The 17,788-nt window shown below is 46.0% G+C and overlaps 1 protein-coding gene across 5 annotated transcripts; it reads right to left on the reverse strand.

The window, feature by feature from the left end:
• Nucleotides 1–8,095: 8,095 nt before the first annotated feature.
• On the reverse strand, nt 8,096–16,648 carry Cdca4 (cell division cycle associated 4). 5 transcript variants are annotated; one of them, XM_045155487.1, is made up of 2 exons: nt 16,532–16,648; nt 8,096–10,142 (listed from the first exon to the last, which is right to left on the reverse strand). In XM_045155487.1, exon 2 carries the CDS (start codon nt 10,137–10,139, stop codon nt 9,426–9,428), a length of 714 nt encoding a protein of 237 aa, XP_045011422.1. In that variant the 5' UTR covers nt 10,140–10,142; nt 16,532–16,648; the 3' UTR covers nt 8,096–9,425. The 5 variants fall into 5 exon arrangements, with proteins under 5 accessions (XP_045011422.1, XP_045011421.1, XP_045011424.1 ...); XM_045155486.1 differs by lacking the exon at nt 16,532–16,648 and adding an exon at nt 16,135–16,506; XM_045155489.1 differs by lacking the exon at nt 16,532–16,648 and adding an exon at nt 13,205–13,240.
• Between the last annotated feature and the right edge of the window lie 1,140 nt (nt 16,649–17,788).

Genomic DNA, 17,788 nt, shown 5'->3' on the forward strand with positions numbered 1-17,788 from the left:
TGCCACACAGCTGAAAAGCATGCAAAAGTGCCACTGTCTTACAGTGAACCCGGACTACTCAATAACAAGATAATCGAGAGCTGGGCGTGGTGGTGCATGCCTTTAATCATAGCTTGGGAGGCAGAGATAGAAGGATCACCTAAGTTCAAGGCCACCTGAGACTTCATAGTGAATTCCAGGTTAGCATGGGCTAGAGTGAAACCCTACCTTGGAAAACTAAGGTGCTTGCCTCAAAACCTCAAGACCCAGGTTTGATCCCCCCGTACCCACATAAAGCCAGATGCACAAATTGGCACATGCATCTAGAGTTCGTTTGTAGTGATACTGTGCCTTGGCAAGCCCATTGCCTCTCTGTCTCTTTGATTGCAAATGGGGAGCGGGGAAAGTGTCTCATGTTTCTTGTGGAAACAGCCTGAAATAAACTTTTTCTTCCCATAAGAAAAAGTGCTTCTCAAAAAACACAGTGACCAATAGGCATTAAAAAAAATCACAGACCATCAGAGAAACACAATCAGAAGCACTGGGATGTGCCACGTGCCTGTCAGCATGGCTATCATTACACGTATGAAAGACAAGTGGTGGACTGGGTGTAAAGAGGAGTCAGCCCTGTTGAAGGTGGGAATGTAAATTAACACAACTCTTGTGGAAAACAGCATAAATGTCCCCATGTGATCCAACAATCCCACTTCTGGGTAAAAAAAAATTTAATAAAATTTTTGTTGAGGCTGGGCATGACAGTGCACACCTTTAATGGAGGTAGGAGGATCACCATGAGTTGGAGGCCACCCTGTGACTATAGTGAATTCCAGGTCAGCCTGTGCTACAGTGAGACCCTACCTTGAAGAACAAAACCAAAAAAAAAAAAAAAAAAATTTTAAAGAGGCATTTACACCATGTTCATAGAGCCAAGAAGAGAATTTGCAGAATTGTCTGGCAATAGATGGATTTTTAAAAAGTGCATACACAATAGAATACTATTCCTCCATAAAAAGATGAAATCCTAGCCTGGTGTGATAGTTTTAATCCCAGAACTCTAGAGGCAGAGGTAGGAGGATCACAGTGAGTTTGAGGCCACCCTGAATTAATTAATAATAATTAATTAATTAATAGTTAATTCCAGGTCAGCCTGGGCTAGAACAAGACCCTACCTCAAAACAAACAGAAAAAAAAAAAATGATGAAATCCTGTCATTTGTGACAACGTGGATGAACCTGGAAGACACTATATTATTGAGTAGGCCAGGTACACAGACTAGTACATGTGATCTCTAGAGGTTGAGGGGTAGGGCAGTTACCAAGGATAAAAGGTAGTCTCAGGAAGATATTCAAGAGATCTGTCCAAGATGGCGATGTTAGGAGTGTGTTAGTAGTGAATTTTGTTCTTGATTTTTTTCTTTGTGGGTAGGTTTTTTTTTTTTTTTTTTTTTTTTTTTTTTTTTTTTTTGGACGTAGGGTCTATAGCCCAGGCTGACCTGGAACTCACTCTGTAGTCCTAGGCTGACCTCAAACTCATGGCAATCCTCTCTGCCTCCAGAGTGCTGGGGTTAAAGGAGTATAGGAGCATGCCTGGCTTATGAATTATGCTCTTAAGAATTGGGCTGGAGAGAAACTTTAGCATTTAAGGTGCTTAACAGCCACGGTCCAATTCTCCCTTACCCACATAAAGCCTGATGCACAAAGTGGTATATGCATCTGGGGTTTGTTTGCAGAGGTTGGAGACCCTGGCATATCCATTCTCTTTGTCTCTCTTCTCTTCTCTCTCTCTGCTTGCAAATAAATAAAATACCCTGTTATTATTATGTATTTTATTTATTTACAAGCAGAGGCAGAGAAGACAGAATGAGTGTGCCAGGGCCTCCAGCCACTGCAAACAAACCCCGGATGCATGCACCACTTTGTGCATCAGGCTTTATGTAGGTACGAGAGAACTGAACATGGGTCGTCAGTCTTCACAGGCAAGTGTCTTACCGCCTGAGCCATCTCTACAGCCCCCTAAATAAAAATATTTCTTAAAAAAAGAACTGCCAACTGGGCGTGGTAGTGCACACCTTTAATCCCAGCACTGGGGAGGCAGAGATAGGAGGATCACCATGAGTTCAAGGCCACTCTAAGACTACATAGTGAATTCCAGGTCAGCCTGAGCTAGAGTGAAACCCTACCTCGGAAAAAAAAAAAAATGCTAAGAATAGATTGTAAGTGCCCTCACTACCCAAAATGATAACTGAGGTAATGCACTTGACAGCTCCATTTAGCCATCTTACTTTGGTAGACATATTTGAAAACATACACCATAAACCCATGTAATATCAGTTAGTTAAAAAATCAGGAGTTAGCTGGGCGTGGTGGTGCATGCCTTTAATCCCAGCACTCAGGAGGCAGAGGTAGGAGGATCACCATGAGTTCAAGGCCACCCTAAGACTACATAGTGAATTCCAGGTCAGTCTGAGCTGGAGTGAGACCCTACCTTGAGAAAATAAAATGCCAAGAATAGATTGTAAGTGCCCTCACTACCCAAAATGGTAACTGAGGTAATGCACTTGACAGCTCCATTTAGCTAGACATATTTTGAAAACATACACCATAAATTCATGTAAGTTCAGTTAGTTAAAAAACCAAGAGTTAGCCAGGCGTGGTGGTGCACGCCTTTAATCGCTGCACTCAGGAGGCAGAGGTAGGAGGATTGCCATGAGTTCAAAGCCGCCCTGAGATGACAGAGTTAGTTCCAGGTCAGCCTGGACCAGAGTGAGACCCTACCCTAAAAAACAAAGCAAAACAAACAAAAATAAATCAGGAGTGGAGGCTGAGGAGATGGCTCAGTATATGGTGAGGCTTGCTTACAAAGCCAGCTGGTTTAAGTTCAGTTCCCCAGCACCCATGCAAAGCAGCCTATATATATCTGTGCTGTTAGGGAATGCCCTGACAAAGGGAGGTGAAACCAGGAGAATCCAAAGCTCAAGGCCACCTAGTCTGATAGTTTGCAGTGACAAGAGACCTTGTCTCAAAGGTGGAACACAGACAACTCAGAGTTGTCCTCTAACCTTCACATACACACTGTGTCGTCTACTCCCATGCATACACATAAAGAAAAATACTTATTTTGGTTTTTTGAGGTAGGGTCTTGCTCTAGCCCAGGCTGACCTGGAATTTGCTATGTAGTCTCAGAGTGGCCTTGAACTCAGCAATCTTCCTACCTCTGCCTCGCGAGTGCTGGGATTAAAGACGTGTGCCACCACATCCAGCTAAGAAAAAGATTTTTTTCTTTTAATATTCTCTCTCCCTCTCCCCTCTGTTTCTCAATCTCTATCTCAAATAAATAAACTATTTTAAAAAGAGTAAGTAGGAACTACTATCTCTTTAAAAAAATTATTTGAAAAAGAGGCAAAGAGAACAGCCACCCCAGGGCCTCTAGCCACTGCAAACCAACTCTAGATGCATGAGCCAACTTGTACCTCTGGTTTACATCTGCCTAAGGCTTCACAAGCAAGCACCTAAACTACTAAACAATCTCTCCAGTCCAGTAAAAAGATTTTTTAAACCGGGCGTGGTGGCACACGCCTTTAATCCCAGCACTAGGGAGGCAGAGGTAGGAGGATCACCGAAAGTTTGAGGTCACCCTGAGATGACATAGTGAATTCCAGGTCAGCCTCAGCTAAAGTGAGACCCTACCTCGAAAACACAAAGAAAAAAATTTTAAAGATGATAAATATATTTTTTTCAAAACCAGAAATGGAAGCTGGCCATGGTGGTGCATACCTTTAATCCCAGCACATAGGAGGACTGCCATGAGTTTGAGGCCACCTGAGACTGCATAGTGAATTACAGGTCAGCCTGAGCTAGAGTGAGACCCTACCTCGAAAAAATAATCAGAAATGGCCAAGCATGGTGGCACATGCCTTTAATCCCAGCTTGCTGGGAGGCAGAGGTAAGAGGATCACTGTGAGTCTGAAGCCACCTTGAGACTACCAGGGTAGCCTGGGCTACAGCAAGACTATCTCAAAAAAAAAAAGGAACCGGGCATGGCGGTGCACGCCTTTAATCTCAGCTCTGGGGAGGCTAAGGTGGGAGAATTGCTGTGAATTTGAGGCCACCCTGAGACTACATAGTGAATTCCAGGTCAGCCTGGGCTACAGTGAAACTCTACCTTGATGGCTTAATGGTTAAGGTGCTTGCTTGTGAAACCTAATGACCCATGTTTGACTCTCTATATTCCACATAAGCCAGATGCACAAAAGTGAGGTAAGTGCAAGTTCGCACATGCCCACTATGTGGCACAAGCATCTGGAGTTCGATTGCAGTGACTGAGACCCTGGCAAGCCAATTCTCTCAAAAAAACTTAAAAATTAGAAATGAGGGGCTAGGAAGATGGCTCAGTGGTTAAAGGCACTTGCTTGTAAAGCCTGATGGCCCAAGTTCAGTTTCCCAGTACCCATGTAAAGCAAGATGTACAAAGTAGTGCATGTATTTGGAGTTTGCAGTGGCAAGAGGCCTTGGCACCCACCCACCCCCAACACAAATGCTCACTCTGTGTCAAGAAAATACTTTTAAAAATCAGGAATGAGGGGTGGGGAGGGAGGGAATTACCATGGGATATATTTTATAATCATGAAAAATGTTAATAAAAATTAAAAAAAAAATCAGGAATGAGGGCTGGAGAAATGGCTCGGTGGTTAAGGCACTTGTCTGCAATGCCTAACAATCTAGGTTTAATTGTTCAGTACCCATGTAAAGCTGATGCAAAGAGATGCATATGCCTGGAGTTTGTTTGCAGTGGCTAGACATCCTAGCAAGCCCATTCTCATTCTCTCAAATAAATATTAGAAATTTTAGAAAGGGCAGTTTGGAGACAGGATTTTCTGAATATGATGATTGTAGGAATTATTTTCTGTTGTGGTAGTTTGATTCAGGTGTCCCCCATAAACTTAGGTGGTCTGAATGCTAGGTGCCCAGGTAATAGAGATTTGGAAATTAAAGTCTCCTGGAGGCAGTGTATTACTGAGGGCGGGCTTATGGGTGTTATAAATAGCTTCCTCTTGCAGTGTTTGGCACACTCTTCTGTTGCTGCTGTCCACCTGATGTTGGACTGAAGGTGATGTCCACCCTCTGCTTATGCCATTGTTTCCCCTGCCATCATGGAGCTTCCCCTTGAGTCTATAAGCCAAAATAACCTCTTTTCCCACAAGCTGCTCTTAGTCAGGTATTTTCTGACAGTAATGTGATCCTGACTGCACCAGTAAAATTGATACCTGAAGAGGGGGATCACTGCTGCTAGAAACCTGTGTGGCTTTGGCATCTGGAACTGCTTTGCAAGAGGAATGTGGTTTTGAAACCTTGTCCTAAGAGGTACCTTGCGGTGCTGTAAGTACAGCTTGATAGACTATTCTGGTCAGAGCTGAAAGACCTGAATGCAGTAGGAACTATGGACTTAAGAGGTTTGTCTTTTAAGGGTGAGAGATTTGCCTGGGCTGGGCTGGAAGCAGTTTGTGTGAGGCGCTTGCTGTTGTGCCCATGTCCTGAGAACTTGTGCAGGGTTGCATTGCATAGAAATGGACTGCTGTGAGTAGAGGGATATGGCACAGTAGAAATCTTTGGGCTGAAACTTCTGCTCCTTCAACTGCAATTGCATGAGAAATTATAATCCTTGAGATTGGGCCAGTTGACCTGCATTGGAAGGACAGGAATACAATCTTTTGAAGGAGTGTGAATGCTCAAGGAGTGTCCTGTTCTTCAAAGTCTGCTTTATCCCCCCTGGATTAGCAAGTTGGTACCCCACCTGGTATTATGGAATATAAGTAATGCAGGAAAAGAGAGGGTCATTGAATTTACAACAGGGTCTTGTGTTTTGGAAATGGCTATGGGCAGAGTGAAACAGGTTTGCTGGATTGCCTGCATGGAGTCCCAGTGGAGCCATGAAGATGGACCGTGGATTGCAGTGGAGACCTAGTAGAGATGCTGGAACCACTAGATGGATGCTAAGGAGAGCTGCCAGCCCCAAATAAAGTTTTCTAGGACGTGAATAGCCTAGCTGGTAGTACGGAATTGGAACTCCAGAGACTTGCTGGTTAGAATTACCGGATTTGGAGACTTGTCATTGACTATAGTTGGTGGACTTGGAGTTAAGTGTTTGATATTTGCCTTGTTTAAATCTTGTATTGGTTGAATATTTCTTTGCTATACCCAATGCCATCTTTTGCAGTGTGAATGTTTATTCTGTGCCCTGGGGTTTGGGGGTACTATGGCTCAGTTAAAATTACTTGGCATATGGGAGCATTTGAACATCTTGGAGATTGATAAAAACTATGGGGACTTTTAAAAGTTGGACTGAATGCATTGTATTTTATATCATGTATGGTTATCAGTTTATGGGGGTCAGGGGAAGAATATGGGGTTTGATTCAGGTGTCCCCCATAAATTTAGGTGTTCTGAATGCAAGGTCTCCAGTTGATGGCAATTTGGAAATTAAAGCCTCCTGGAGGCAATGTATTGTTGGGGACAGGCTTATGGGTGTTATGGGTCAGCTTCCTCTTGCCAGTGTTTGGCATACTCTCCTGTTGCTGTTGTCCACCTGATGTTGGCCTGGAAGTGATGTGCACCCTCTGCTCATGCCATCGTTCCCCCTGCCATCATGTAGTCTGTAAACCAAAATAAACCCTTTTCCCCATGTACTGCTCTTGGTCAGGTGTTTTCCGCCAGCAATGCAAACCTGACTGCCACGGTGGCATTTTGCTTTTAAAAGTCTGTATTTCCAGGGTGTGGGATGATGGTTCAATGGGTAAAACACATGCCTGAGTTTGAATCCCTAGCACCCATGTAAATTCTGGGTAGACTTGGCAGTTAAGTTTGCCTGTAACCCTAGTGATTTGGGAAGCAGAGATGGGATCCCCGGGCAATCTGGCTAGCTAGACTTGCTGAATCCACAAACTCTAGGTTTAAGTGAGAGACCCTGCCTCAGTAAATAAACTGGAAAGTGAGAGAGGAAAACAACTGATGTCAACCTCTGTCCTACATGGACACAAGTGAACATACCTGCCACACAAAGTTTAAATCATGGAGCTCCTGAACTCCAAATGCATGTGCCACTTTGTGCATCTGGTTTTACGTACTGGGGAATCAAACCTGGGTCACTGGGCTTTTTGGGCAAGCACCTTATCTACTGAGCCCCACTTTAAAATTTTTTAAAATTTGTGTGTATGGACACACCAAGGTCTCTTGCCATTGCAAAGGAAACACCAGATGCTTACATGGCTTTTTGTTTGTTTTTTGAGGTAGGGTCTTACTCTAGCCCAGGCTGACCTGGAATTCACTATGTAGTCTCAGGGTGGCCTCAAACTCTCAGCAATCCTTCTACCTCCTAAGTGCTCGGATTAAAGGAATGCACCAGCACACCAGGCAACTTATACCGCTTTTTGAGTCACATGGGTGTCTGGGGAATTGAACCCAGGATTTCAGGCTTTGCAAGCAAGAACCTTTAACCACTGACCCATCTCCCCAGTTGCCCCCACACACACCAAATTTTAACACTTTTGAAGGTTGCCAGACAGAACAGATACTGCTAAAACTAAATAAGCTGGGCTGGAGGGATGCCTTAGTGGTTGTTTGTCTACAAAGCCAAAGGACTCAGGTTCAATTCCCCAGGACCCATGTTAGCCAAATGCTCAAAGGGGGTGCAAGCATCTGGAGTTTGTTAGCAGTGGCTGGAAGCTCTGGCGCACCCATTCTTTCCCTCTCTCTCCTTTCTGTCAGATAAATAAATAAAAATGATATTTAAAACTAAATAAGCCATTGCTAGAAGGAACAGAAATGCCATAAACAAGCAAAATCCTGCCTTATGCTCATCACCATAAACTCCCTTTAAACTAGCTTCCAAGAGGAAATCCTTTTCAAAAGCAGGAAAAAAAGTCCACAGGCTGTAGTGCTACTCAGAGCCCTGCTCCTGCACAACAGACCTGTGTCAACACCCTTAGATGGTGAAAAGTAAAGGGAAGTTCTGCTTTAAACTCTGTGAGGTCAGATAAGTAAATCCATTCCTGCTTAATAATAAATAATACAAACTAGACAAAGTCAAGATATAGGAGATGGTAGACAATTCATAACACACATTTTGCTTGTGGGATAATTCTTTTTTAATAAAGTGAGGTTTACATTGTTGGTATTTTTTTTAAAAAATGGCCATATGCAAGAAACAAACCTTTGAGGTTCAGAAATAGGGAAGTCAAGAAAAGCAGGCAACATGGACATGGGAGAGTCCAACCTCTGAGCAGGCAAAAGGACCCTCTGGAAGTACAAGCAGCTGGTGCAGCCACACCAGGATCAAGGGGCCATACAATGAATACAGTTCAGACCTTTTCATTTTAAACTCAAGTGTATCTTTAAAATGTTCTAGCACCAATTCAATGGTGCAAGCACAGGCATTATTCAGCCTAAGGGTGCATGGGATACTTGCTTTCCAAGCACACATGCTTGCTACCCAGCAGCTTCCCTGGCATGAAACACATAGTGTTGGATGTTGTCTGCACATTTGGCCTCCCCTCTTGACAACCAGTACAGGGCCATTCTAGGAATCAAATAGAAGGTACCACCTGAGACCCCAGTCTGAAGACCAACAGGCAGATTTTTGACCTTCGGTGGCATTTACATATAAATAGGCATAAATAAAGCCATCAGGCACAATGAAGTCCAGGAGAACAAGGCTGCATAGCAGACATAGTGAAGGAAGTAGGGTAGGATAGATAGCTGTGCATGCCTCTGACTCTAATCCATCCCACTCTCCTGGAATGTGGAACATGATGGAGCAGAGCAGGGTCCCACACAAAACTGAAGAAAAATCCAAACACACGTACACTGTTGCCTCAGGAGTGTAGAAAAGATCATTACAAACAAAAAATTCCAAATTTAACCTTAAACCAGGTTTACTTTTTTAAGTTGTAAATGTTTCTAATATAGCAGCAAAGGATGTTTGTAGAAAAAATATACTTTTAAAAAAATAGTTGAAAAGATCTAAAGTATAAAAAGTTTAAAAATATATATCTTAAGTAAAAATATTGTCAAAACATAGAAAACTTAATTTTAGAAAGGTCATCTATCTACTTTAAAAAAGGACTGGACTCAGCTGTGGCTTGCCATCCCTATGTGACACCACCCTGACGCAACAGGGAAAATGAGCTCAGGGCTGTGAATGTCACCTGGTCCAGGCCCAAGAAGCCTTCAGTGAGCTCCATCCAGTTCCTGGTGACGGCTTCTGTTCTGCCCTTCCCAGAGAGTGGGACAGGCCTAGCAGCTATAGCCCTTGCTAATAACAATCATCCCAAGATATTTTTAAAATCAACAAGTGAGCAGGAATGGGTTCCTGGCTGTGTGTGGGTGTGGGTACAGTACAAGTGAGATGTTGTTTAGGATGCATGACCTTGTCCTTGTCAGGGGCCTTCCCCCTCAGGTCTCCACCAGAATCTCAACCACATGGTCCAGATCCGCCAGGTCAGACTTGCAGGTGGAGCTGGGAGGTGGGGCGGCTGCAGCAAAGCCCTCCAGCCCGTTGCAGATGCCCGGCTTGGTGCCACTCATCATTCCTGTCAATACCGTGTCCAGGTCGTAGTAGGAATTGTCCACATCTGAGAAAAGTTCCTCTACAGAGCTTGGATTTTTGTTCTCCAGCGTCTCAAAGATCTGGTCCAATGACTTCTGAAAGCTTCCTCTGTTTTCCTGAGGGCTGTCCATCTCCCAAAGGCTACTCTGAGGGTTCCTTGGCCCATGTGTTGAGTTGACTGTGGGAAGTTCAGAAGCTGGGCCTTGCAAGGGGCCTTCTTCCAGTTCAGGAGCAGGGTGCTCCCCATCCGGGCCCCTCACAGTGCGACATAGGATCTCTGTAGACACCAGGCGGTCAAGAGGTGCCGGTTCTGCATTCTGGGGCACCATCCCATTCCACACACCATCCCGGCTCATCTCCTCTTGGATCTGCCGGACTGTGTTGGCGATGAGGACAGAGCGGCAGAGGTTGGGCTCCACCAGCATGTGACATAGTTGGAGCTTGACCAAGGACATGTCCAGAAGTGACTGCCGCTGCAGACTATAGGAAGGGACACTGCCAAAGACCTCCCCACCTTCCTCCTGATCACATTTCCTCTTCAGACCTCGTGCAAACATCATGTCCTGTGGGAACCAAGGAAGACACCATTTAGCACATTGTAGTACCTAGCCAAAGGACCAGGACAGAGAAAACAAAGCAACAGCATGTGTACCAGAAACCATTTGGGACACTGAGTCTATGGCAACAAAGCTCTAAGCTGCAATCCTCATCACAACATAAATTAACAGAAACGGAATATATGTATGATATTTGTGTGTGTGTGTGTATGTATATGTATATGTGTGTGTGTGTGTGTATATATATATATATAAAATTTCTTTATGGTTTTATGTTGTAGAGATACTATCTTGCTATGTCACACAAGCTGGCCCTAAAATGGTGATGCTCTTTCTTCAGCCTCCCCAGTGCTAGGACTACAGGAGTGTACTACCAGACCCAGCTGGAAAATGATTTTTTTTAATGGTCACACATCTCACTTCCCATGCATGTAACACTCTATATGCAATTGTATATAATTAACTGACCTCTTATGCATTTAATCAGAGGATATGGAAAGCCAAGATTCATGTAAAAAGTTGTCCAAGAATATAACATACTATACTACTCACAATAAAAACTGGAAACAATCCCTTTTAGCTAAGGACTGGAAGAAGAAACTGGTCTATCCACTCCACAGATCCTAGTCAGCAGCAGAAAGAATGGAATTAGCACTACACAGGACAATGCGGAGAACTCCCACAGGAACTATATGCTAGAGAAAGGTCAGTCTCAAGAGGCTGCATCTTGTGACCCCATTCTCCCAACACTAGTGTGATGGCAATGAGGCCAGCAGACCTCAAGGGACAAGCACGGAACTCTGGGATGAGGGAATAAGCACCAGAACAAGTGTGTAGCCATACCGGGACTGTTCCCTCCTGTGGTGGTTTGATTCAGGTGTCCCCCATATACTTAAGTGTTCTGAATGCCATGTCCCCAGCTGGTGGCAATTTGGGAATTAAACCATCCTGGAGGCAGTGTATTGTTGGGGGCAGGCTTATGGATGTTAGTCAGTTTCCTCTTGCAAGTGTTTGTCACATTCTCCTGTTGTTGTCCATCTAATGTTGACCAGGACATGATGTCCACCCTCTGCTCATGCCATTATGTTCCCCTGCCATCATCAAGGAGCTTCCTAGAATTTGTAAGCAAAATAAACCTTTTTTTTCCCCACAAGCTTCACTTGGTCAAGTGTTTCTGCCAGAAATGCAAACCTGACTGCAAAACCTTCCAACCCTGGAGGAGTGGGGGCCAGGCATGAGACCTCCTGACATTTCCCTACAACTTCCTATGAAACAATTATAATTTCAAGACAAAAAGTTAAAATTTGGGCTAGAGAAATGGCTCAGCAGTTAAAGCACTTGTCTGCAAAACCTAACAAACCGAGTTCAATCTCCCAGTACCCATGGTAAAGCCAGATGCAGAGTGGCACATACATCTGGAGTTCAACTGCAGTGCGTAGGAGGCCCTGGCATACCCATTCCGTCTGTCTCTGCTTGCAAATAAAAAATATATAAATAAACAATAAAAAATAATAATAGGGCTGGAGGGATGGCTTGGCAGTTAAGGTGTTTGCCAGCAAAGCCAAGAGGACCCAGGTTCGACTCCCCAGGACCCACGTTAGCCAGATGCACAAGGGGACGCACATGTCTGGAGTTCATTTGCAGTGGCTGGAGGCCCTGGCGTGTCCATTCTCTCTCTTTCCCCCTCTCCCTCTTTCTCTGTCAAATGAATAAATAAAATATTAAAAATAATAATAACAATAAAAAAAAGCCAGGTGTGGTGGTGCACACCTTTAATCCCAGCACTTGGGAGGCAGAGGGTGATAGGAGGATCACCGTGAGTTCGAGGTCACCCTAAGACTAGAGTGAATTCCAGGTCAGCCTGGGCTAGACTAAGAACTTACCTTAAAAACTAAAAGTTATAATTTGTGATACTAGGTGGCTATAGCATATTTTTCCTACAAGACTATTTCTCCAAAAGGGCAAGCAGGTATCACTCTCCATGCTGCCTCTCAAGGTGTGCATACCAGTAGGTGTATTATTGTTTGGTGGTGGGAATTGAACCCAGGGTCTTGTACTTGCTAATCACATGCTCTACAATTGAGCTATACAGCCCCACGTCCAACAGGTGTTTCTGTAAATGAAGAAAAGGAGCTTACCACTACAGTAATGAACAATGCCTTAATTACTTGAGTATTTGAGTTCTTTGTCTTTTTAACACTGTATTAGTTATTTCTATCTGGGGAGGAATTAAGACAGTGCTTCCCTATGTAGTACAGGCTGGCCTAACTCCAGACCCTCCTGCCTCCCCTTCTAGAGCACAGGGACTCCAAGCATGAGCCTCTATACCCAGCGCAGAGTTGATTTTTTAAGCTAATTATGTGTTTAAAGTCACTGATGGAAAATTGCTAAACTTAATGAAAATTACTATATTATGTCCAACTATAACAAGACACTTTGTGTTGGGGGAAGCTCCAAAGGTTCTTCTTCAGCAAGTTCCTCTTTGTGTCTGGTTATTTATGAATTTCCAACTCTGAATGACTTAATTAGAACTCACATCAAAATGGCTCAAGTGATGGCAGTTAAGCCCTAGTTTACAAACAGATCTGCTGGCCACTCTTCACTGAAAATCTAGCAGATGACCCACTCGGAAGGCAGGTTTGTCCTAGGAAGGTTGGTTTGGCTAACCAGGGGCTAAGATGGGATAAATTCATGAAAGGACTAAGAATAAGAACAGGTGGGTGGAAGAAGCCATTCTGCATGCAGTTCAATGGGAGAAAGAGAAAACACTAGTGAAGATACTCAACAGTGGACACTGCAAGTCTTGTATTTGGCCAGCCAGGCCAAAAGAGCCAATGGGTGCAATAGTGGGATGCCTGTCACGGTGGAAACCAACTGCCCTCTAATTGGACTGGAGGCCCGCCCCATAGGAGGGAATACATCCCCATACTGAAAACTTAAAACAGGGGTGGTCATGAGCCTTAGGGGTGTAACGTCTGCTGCTGTCTAAATGTATATACTATGCTTATCAAACTGCCCAGTAAGCACTTCACTTAATGTTCATACCCTTATATTAATGCTACTCTCACTTTTGGTAGAAAATCTTCTCTTGTCAGATGGCAGTGATCTTGGGATGACTCAGAAGGCATCATGGTCCTGGAAAGAAGTGACCGGAGTGCTCAGTACTGCAATATCTCTATCACACCTTCCAAGGCTCAAGGTCTAATGCAGAAGAGATGGCGGAAAGAATGTAAGAGCCAAAGGAAGGGTAGGACTCCTTACAACACGCTCCCCCCAGACACAAAATGGCCTGGATATCCATGACCTCACAGTGCTTGACACTACCTGCACAAGACCATCATAAGAGGAGGAAAAGGACAAAGATCCAATCAACAAATCTGGGGGCAAGGCCAAAAAAGAAGTGGTCCAAAGGCAAAGTTCGGGACAAGCTCAAGAACCTAGTCCTATTTGACAAAGTTACTTATGACAAACTCTGTACAGAAGTTCTTCCCAACTATAATCTTATTACCCCTTCTGTGGTCTCTGAGAGACTGAAGATCTGCGGTTCCCTGGCCAGGGCAGCCCTACAGGAGCTTCTTCGTAAAGGACTTACCAAACCGGTTTCAAAGCACAGAGCTCAAGTGATTTACATCAGAAATACCAAGGGCGGAGATGCCCCCACCACTGGTGAAGAACAGGTTCAACTCAACTGACTGTACATTTGGAAAAATAAAATTTTATTAAGTCAAAAAATAAATAAATAAAAATAAAGGATTCTGGACAGGGGCCTTCCTAGGCTGACCTGGGCACAGCTCCCGTCTGTATGACTGGCCTGAAGTTGCTTAACATTTTTGTTGTTGTTTTGCTTTTCAAGGTAGGGTCTAACTCTACTTCAGGCTGACCTGGAATTCATTATGTAGTTTCAGGGTGGCCTTGAACTCACAGCAATCCTCCTACCTCTGTCTCCCGAGTATTGGGATTAAAGGCATGTGCCACCACGCCAGGCTTTTTTTTTTTTTTCTTTTGGCTTTTGCTTAACACTTTTAATGCAAGATTACAGAAAGCTCTCCTGTTAAGTGCTACATAAAGTGTATCAGTATTCCACAACTCCCTTCCTTCCACACCAAGAGTCTTCCCACACATCTAGCTGAAGTGTCTAATAGCTCTCCAATTGGTATCCATAGGGCCGCTAAAGCCAGCAAGGCCTAACAGTTAATTTAACAGTTAATTTTCACTCCTGCCCTCTGTCCTCCTTCAGACCAAGCATTGGCTCAGAGATAAGGGCTAGACAGGCTTGAGAGCTCAGGGACAGTGGCAATGGAAATGGGAAGCAAGGCAGGAGTAACAATGATTGCGCCCCTATAGCAACCTGAGGTGAAGAAATGGGAAGTAGGGGAACCCATGTCCGCCATATCCTGATCCTGAAGCTGTTCTCCCAACCTCGGGAACGAGGTGGAATTGCCGACCCCCAAAGTTTAATTAGATGAGTAAAGGTGGCTAGGACAGTACTCCATCACCAGGGCTGAGACTACAGCCACTGACAAGCGCTCTCCTGAGTACTGTTTTGTTTTTTTTTTTTTAATTTGAGAGCAATAGACAGAGGAAGAGACAGAGAGACACAGAGAGAATGGGTGCACCCAGGGCCTCCAGCCACTGCAAACGAACTTCAGATATATGCACCACCTTGTGCATCTGGCTTACGTGGGTCCTGGGGAATCGAACCTTGAACCGGGGTTCTTAGGCTTCACAGGCAAGCGCTTAACAGCGAAACCATTTCTCCAGCCCCTGAGTGCTGGGTTTTTACAGTCAATCAACATTAGCAATTTCAGAGCCAAGTGTGATGATACACACGTTATCTTAGCACTCAGGTGGTAGAGGAAGGACGATCCAGAGTTCAAGGCATCCTCAGCTACATGAGTTTCAGACCAGTCTGGGTTACATGAAACCCTGTCTCAAACACACACACACAAAACCATAGTGATTTCAATCACATTATCACAATTGCTTTGAAACATTTCATCAAAGAGCAACTAAGAGAAGGAAGCAAGTTGGGAAATTTCTAGGATCACTGAGCTCAGCAATTCAGTGCCACTATGTCTGCTTGAGATTATCTTTTGTTTTTTTTTTTCGTAAAGCAAGTTCTTACTGTAGCCCAGGCTGGCCTAGAACCGAGGTAGGGATCCTCCCACCTCAGCCTCCACAGCGCTGGGATTAAAGGTGTGAGCCACGACTTGCAGCATGTTTGAGATTTTCCATGAAGTTACTAAAAAGTTAAGTCCAGTTCCTATGGTTCTTGAAAGGATCTGAGACTTTCTTATACCTGGGAGGAAGTTCCAATCCAACTTAAGGGAAGCTTCCTGGCTTTCTTCCAAGACCTGCCATTCACGCTTTAAAAAAAAACAAACAAAAAACTAACCTTTGGGGGTGGGAGGGTATTACCATAGGATATTTTTTATAATCATAGAAGTTGTTAATAAAAATTTGAAAAAAAAAAAAAACCTAACTGACTGCAGTCTGAATTTCACTGTAACTACAAACTCCTTGAAAATAAAACAGTTACAAGGAGGAGGTTCATAAGACTTAATTATGTGTGCAGACACTTTTTCCTGCACCTCATTTAAAACAATGGCTAGCTCCTTCGTGCCATCTGGTTTGTCATATACAAAGGCCACCAGTAGAGAAAGCACAAGGGCGCTGTAGATCTAGACCAGGTTCTCTGAGAGTCCTCCTCCTTGGTGACCCTGCTTGGGGGAGAGAAGCTTTAGAAAAGGTCTCCGGCACTTTTCCCAGCTTCATCTGACTACAGTCGCAGACCAGGCTAGACCGGAAGACACTGCAGGCTTCCTCTCGGGTGCCACCGCTGCGCTCCAAGCAGTGTCCACTAGGCCTCAAATGGCCAGCTTAGCTGAAAGTAGGGCCTACTACCGTAGGGGAGGGCAGGCACAGCGGGGCACTTGGTGCCCTTCTCCAAGCAAGGAAGTCGATAAACAAAGGGAAGGGACGCGAGCTCCACACTCACCAGGCAGGCGGCTGCAGGGAGGCCGGCCTGCCTTCCCAGGAATGGCCGTGACCCGCCTGCAGGCGCTCCAACCCCGGCTTGGTTTGCAGCAGCCAAGGGAAATTCAGCTCGGGGCGGCGGCGGCCAGAGGGGCCACGATGGGAGGGGAGGACGGCCGGGGCGGGGTGGACCGAAGGAGGGAGACCGAAACGAGCACCAAGAGGGCCGGAGGGAGAGCCGCGGAGGGGAGAGCGGGAGGGAGCGAGGACTGAGGCCGCTCCTGCTCACCGGGCCCGTCACTCAGACGCCTGCAAGAAGGCGACGGTGCAGGACGGCGGCCGGGGGAGGCCCGCTCGGTCTTCGCCGTGGCTGCCGCCCAGGCCTCAGGCGCCAAAGGGCACGCCACCCGGTCGCTCACCTACGCCGCGAGGCCGGCCCGCCGCTCCACTTCTCGCCGGGACGATCAGTGCCCACAAAGGGTGGCCATGGCGGAGCCGCGCGCCCGCCGATTGGCGAAGCACTGGGCGGAGCTCCGTTCAAACCCGAGAGGGGCGGAGCCTCGGCGGCTAGTGCTCCCGCGCGGCGTCCGCGGCCGTTGGACTCACGCGCAGGGACTCCACCCTCAGCTCACCAGCTCCCAGGTCTCCGCGCGCCTGGCCCCGCCCCCAGCCCCCAGCCCCCAGGTCTCCGCGCGTCTGGCCCCGCCCCCAGCTCCCAGGTCTCCGCGCGCCTGGTCCCTCCTCCAGCTCCCAGGTTTCCGCGCGCCTAGCCCCGCCCCCAGCTCCCAGGTATCTGAGCGCCTGGTCTTAGCGCTTCAACTCTGTCCCGCACCGTCCGTGTCCCGACTCCAGTAGCGATTTCCTGTGTTCTTGGGTTCCGTCGCCGCTCTGTATACGTTCTCTGGTTCACTTGAGAGGACGGACAGAGGAGAACGTTGGACGCGGTGGAGACTAGGAATGATAGATCTGAGTGTGCCTCTGTGGCGGAGCCCCCTACCCTTCATGCGAGGTCGTGTTTCAACACCAAAAGATAAAAGTTGAATGTCCTAGTGGACAAGGCCTTAAACAGGACAAAGTCCTGATGCTATTGATGAGGGGAGACTGAGCGCCTGATGAATGAATGCGTGGGGGGAGGGCTGAGCTGCCCAGGAATTAGCGCGGCCTCCCCTGCCCTGTGCGAGGCCCCAGAGAGGAAGTGGTGGGTATTTGGGGGCTCGAGCACGAGGCTGGAAGGCGCAGGTGCGGCAGAAGCCCTTGAGTGTGAGTACCCGAAGGGACATCTCGAAGGTAGTTGGCTCTGAACATATGCGGACCACTATAATGGCGTCAGAGGAGGGCAGGATCTCAATTGTGAATGCAAATATCTGGTAGTGGGAAATGCAGCCTAACCCTGCGGAATTGAGAGTGCCTCCCAGGGAACTCCACTCAGTGTACCCTTGATTTTGGGTTACACTACAGAAGAGAATTTCAGGAGTCTAAAGCAAAATTAAGGTTTAGAAGAGAAGCTCTTATTTCATTTTTAAAATTTTATTTTGAGAGGGAATTGGCACACCAGGGCTTCAGCAACTGCAATCGTACCCAGACACTTGCACCACTTAGTGCGTATGTGCGGCCTTGCACTTGCTCATCTTTGTGGGTCTGGCTAACATGGGATCTGGAGGGTCGAACATGGGTCC

The sequence above is a fragment of the Jaculus jaculus genome, chromosome 7 (assembly GCF_020740685.1).
Source record: "Jaculus jaculus isolate mJacJac1 chromosome 7, mJacJac1.mat.Y.cur, whole genome shotgun sequence".
NCBI lineage: Eukaryota > Metazoa > Chordata > Mammalia > Rodentia > Dipodidae > Jaculus > Jaculus jaculus.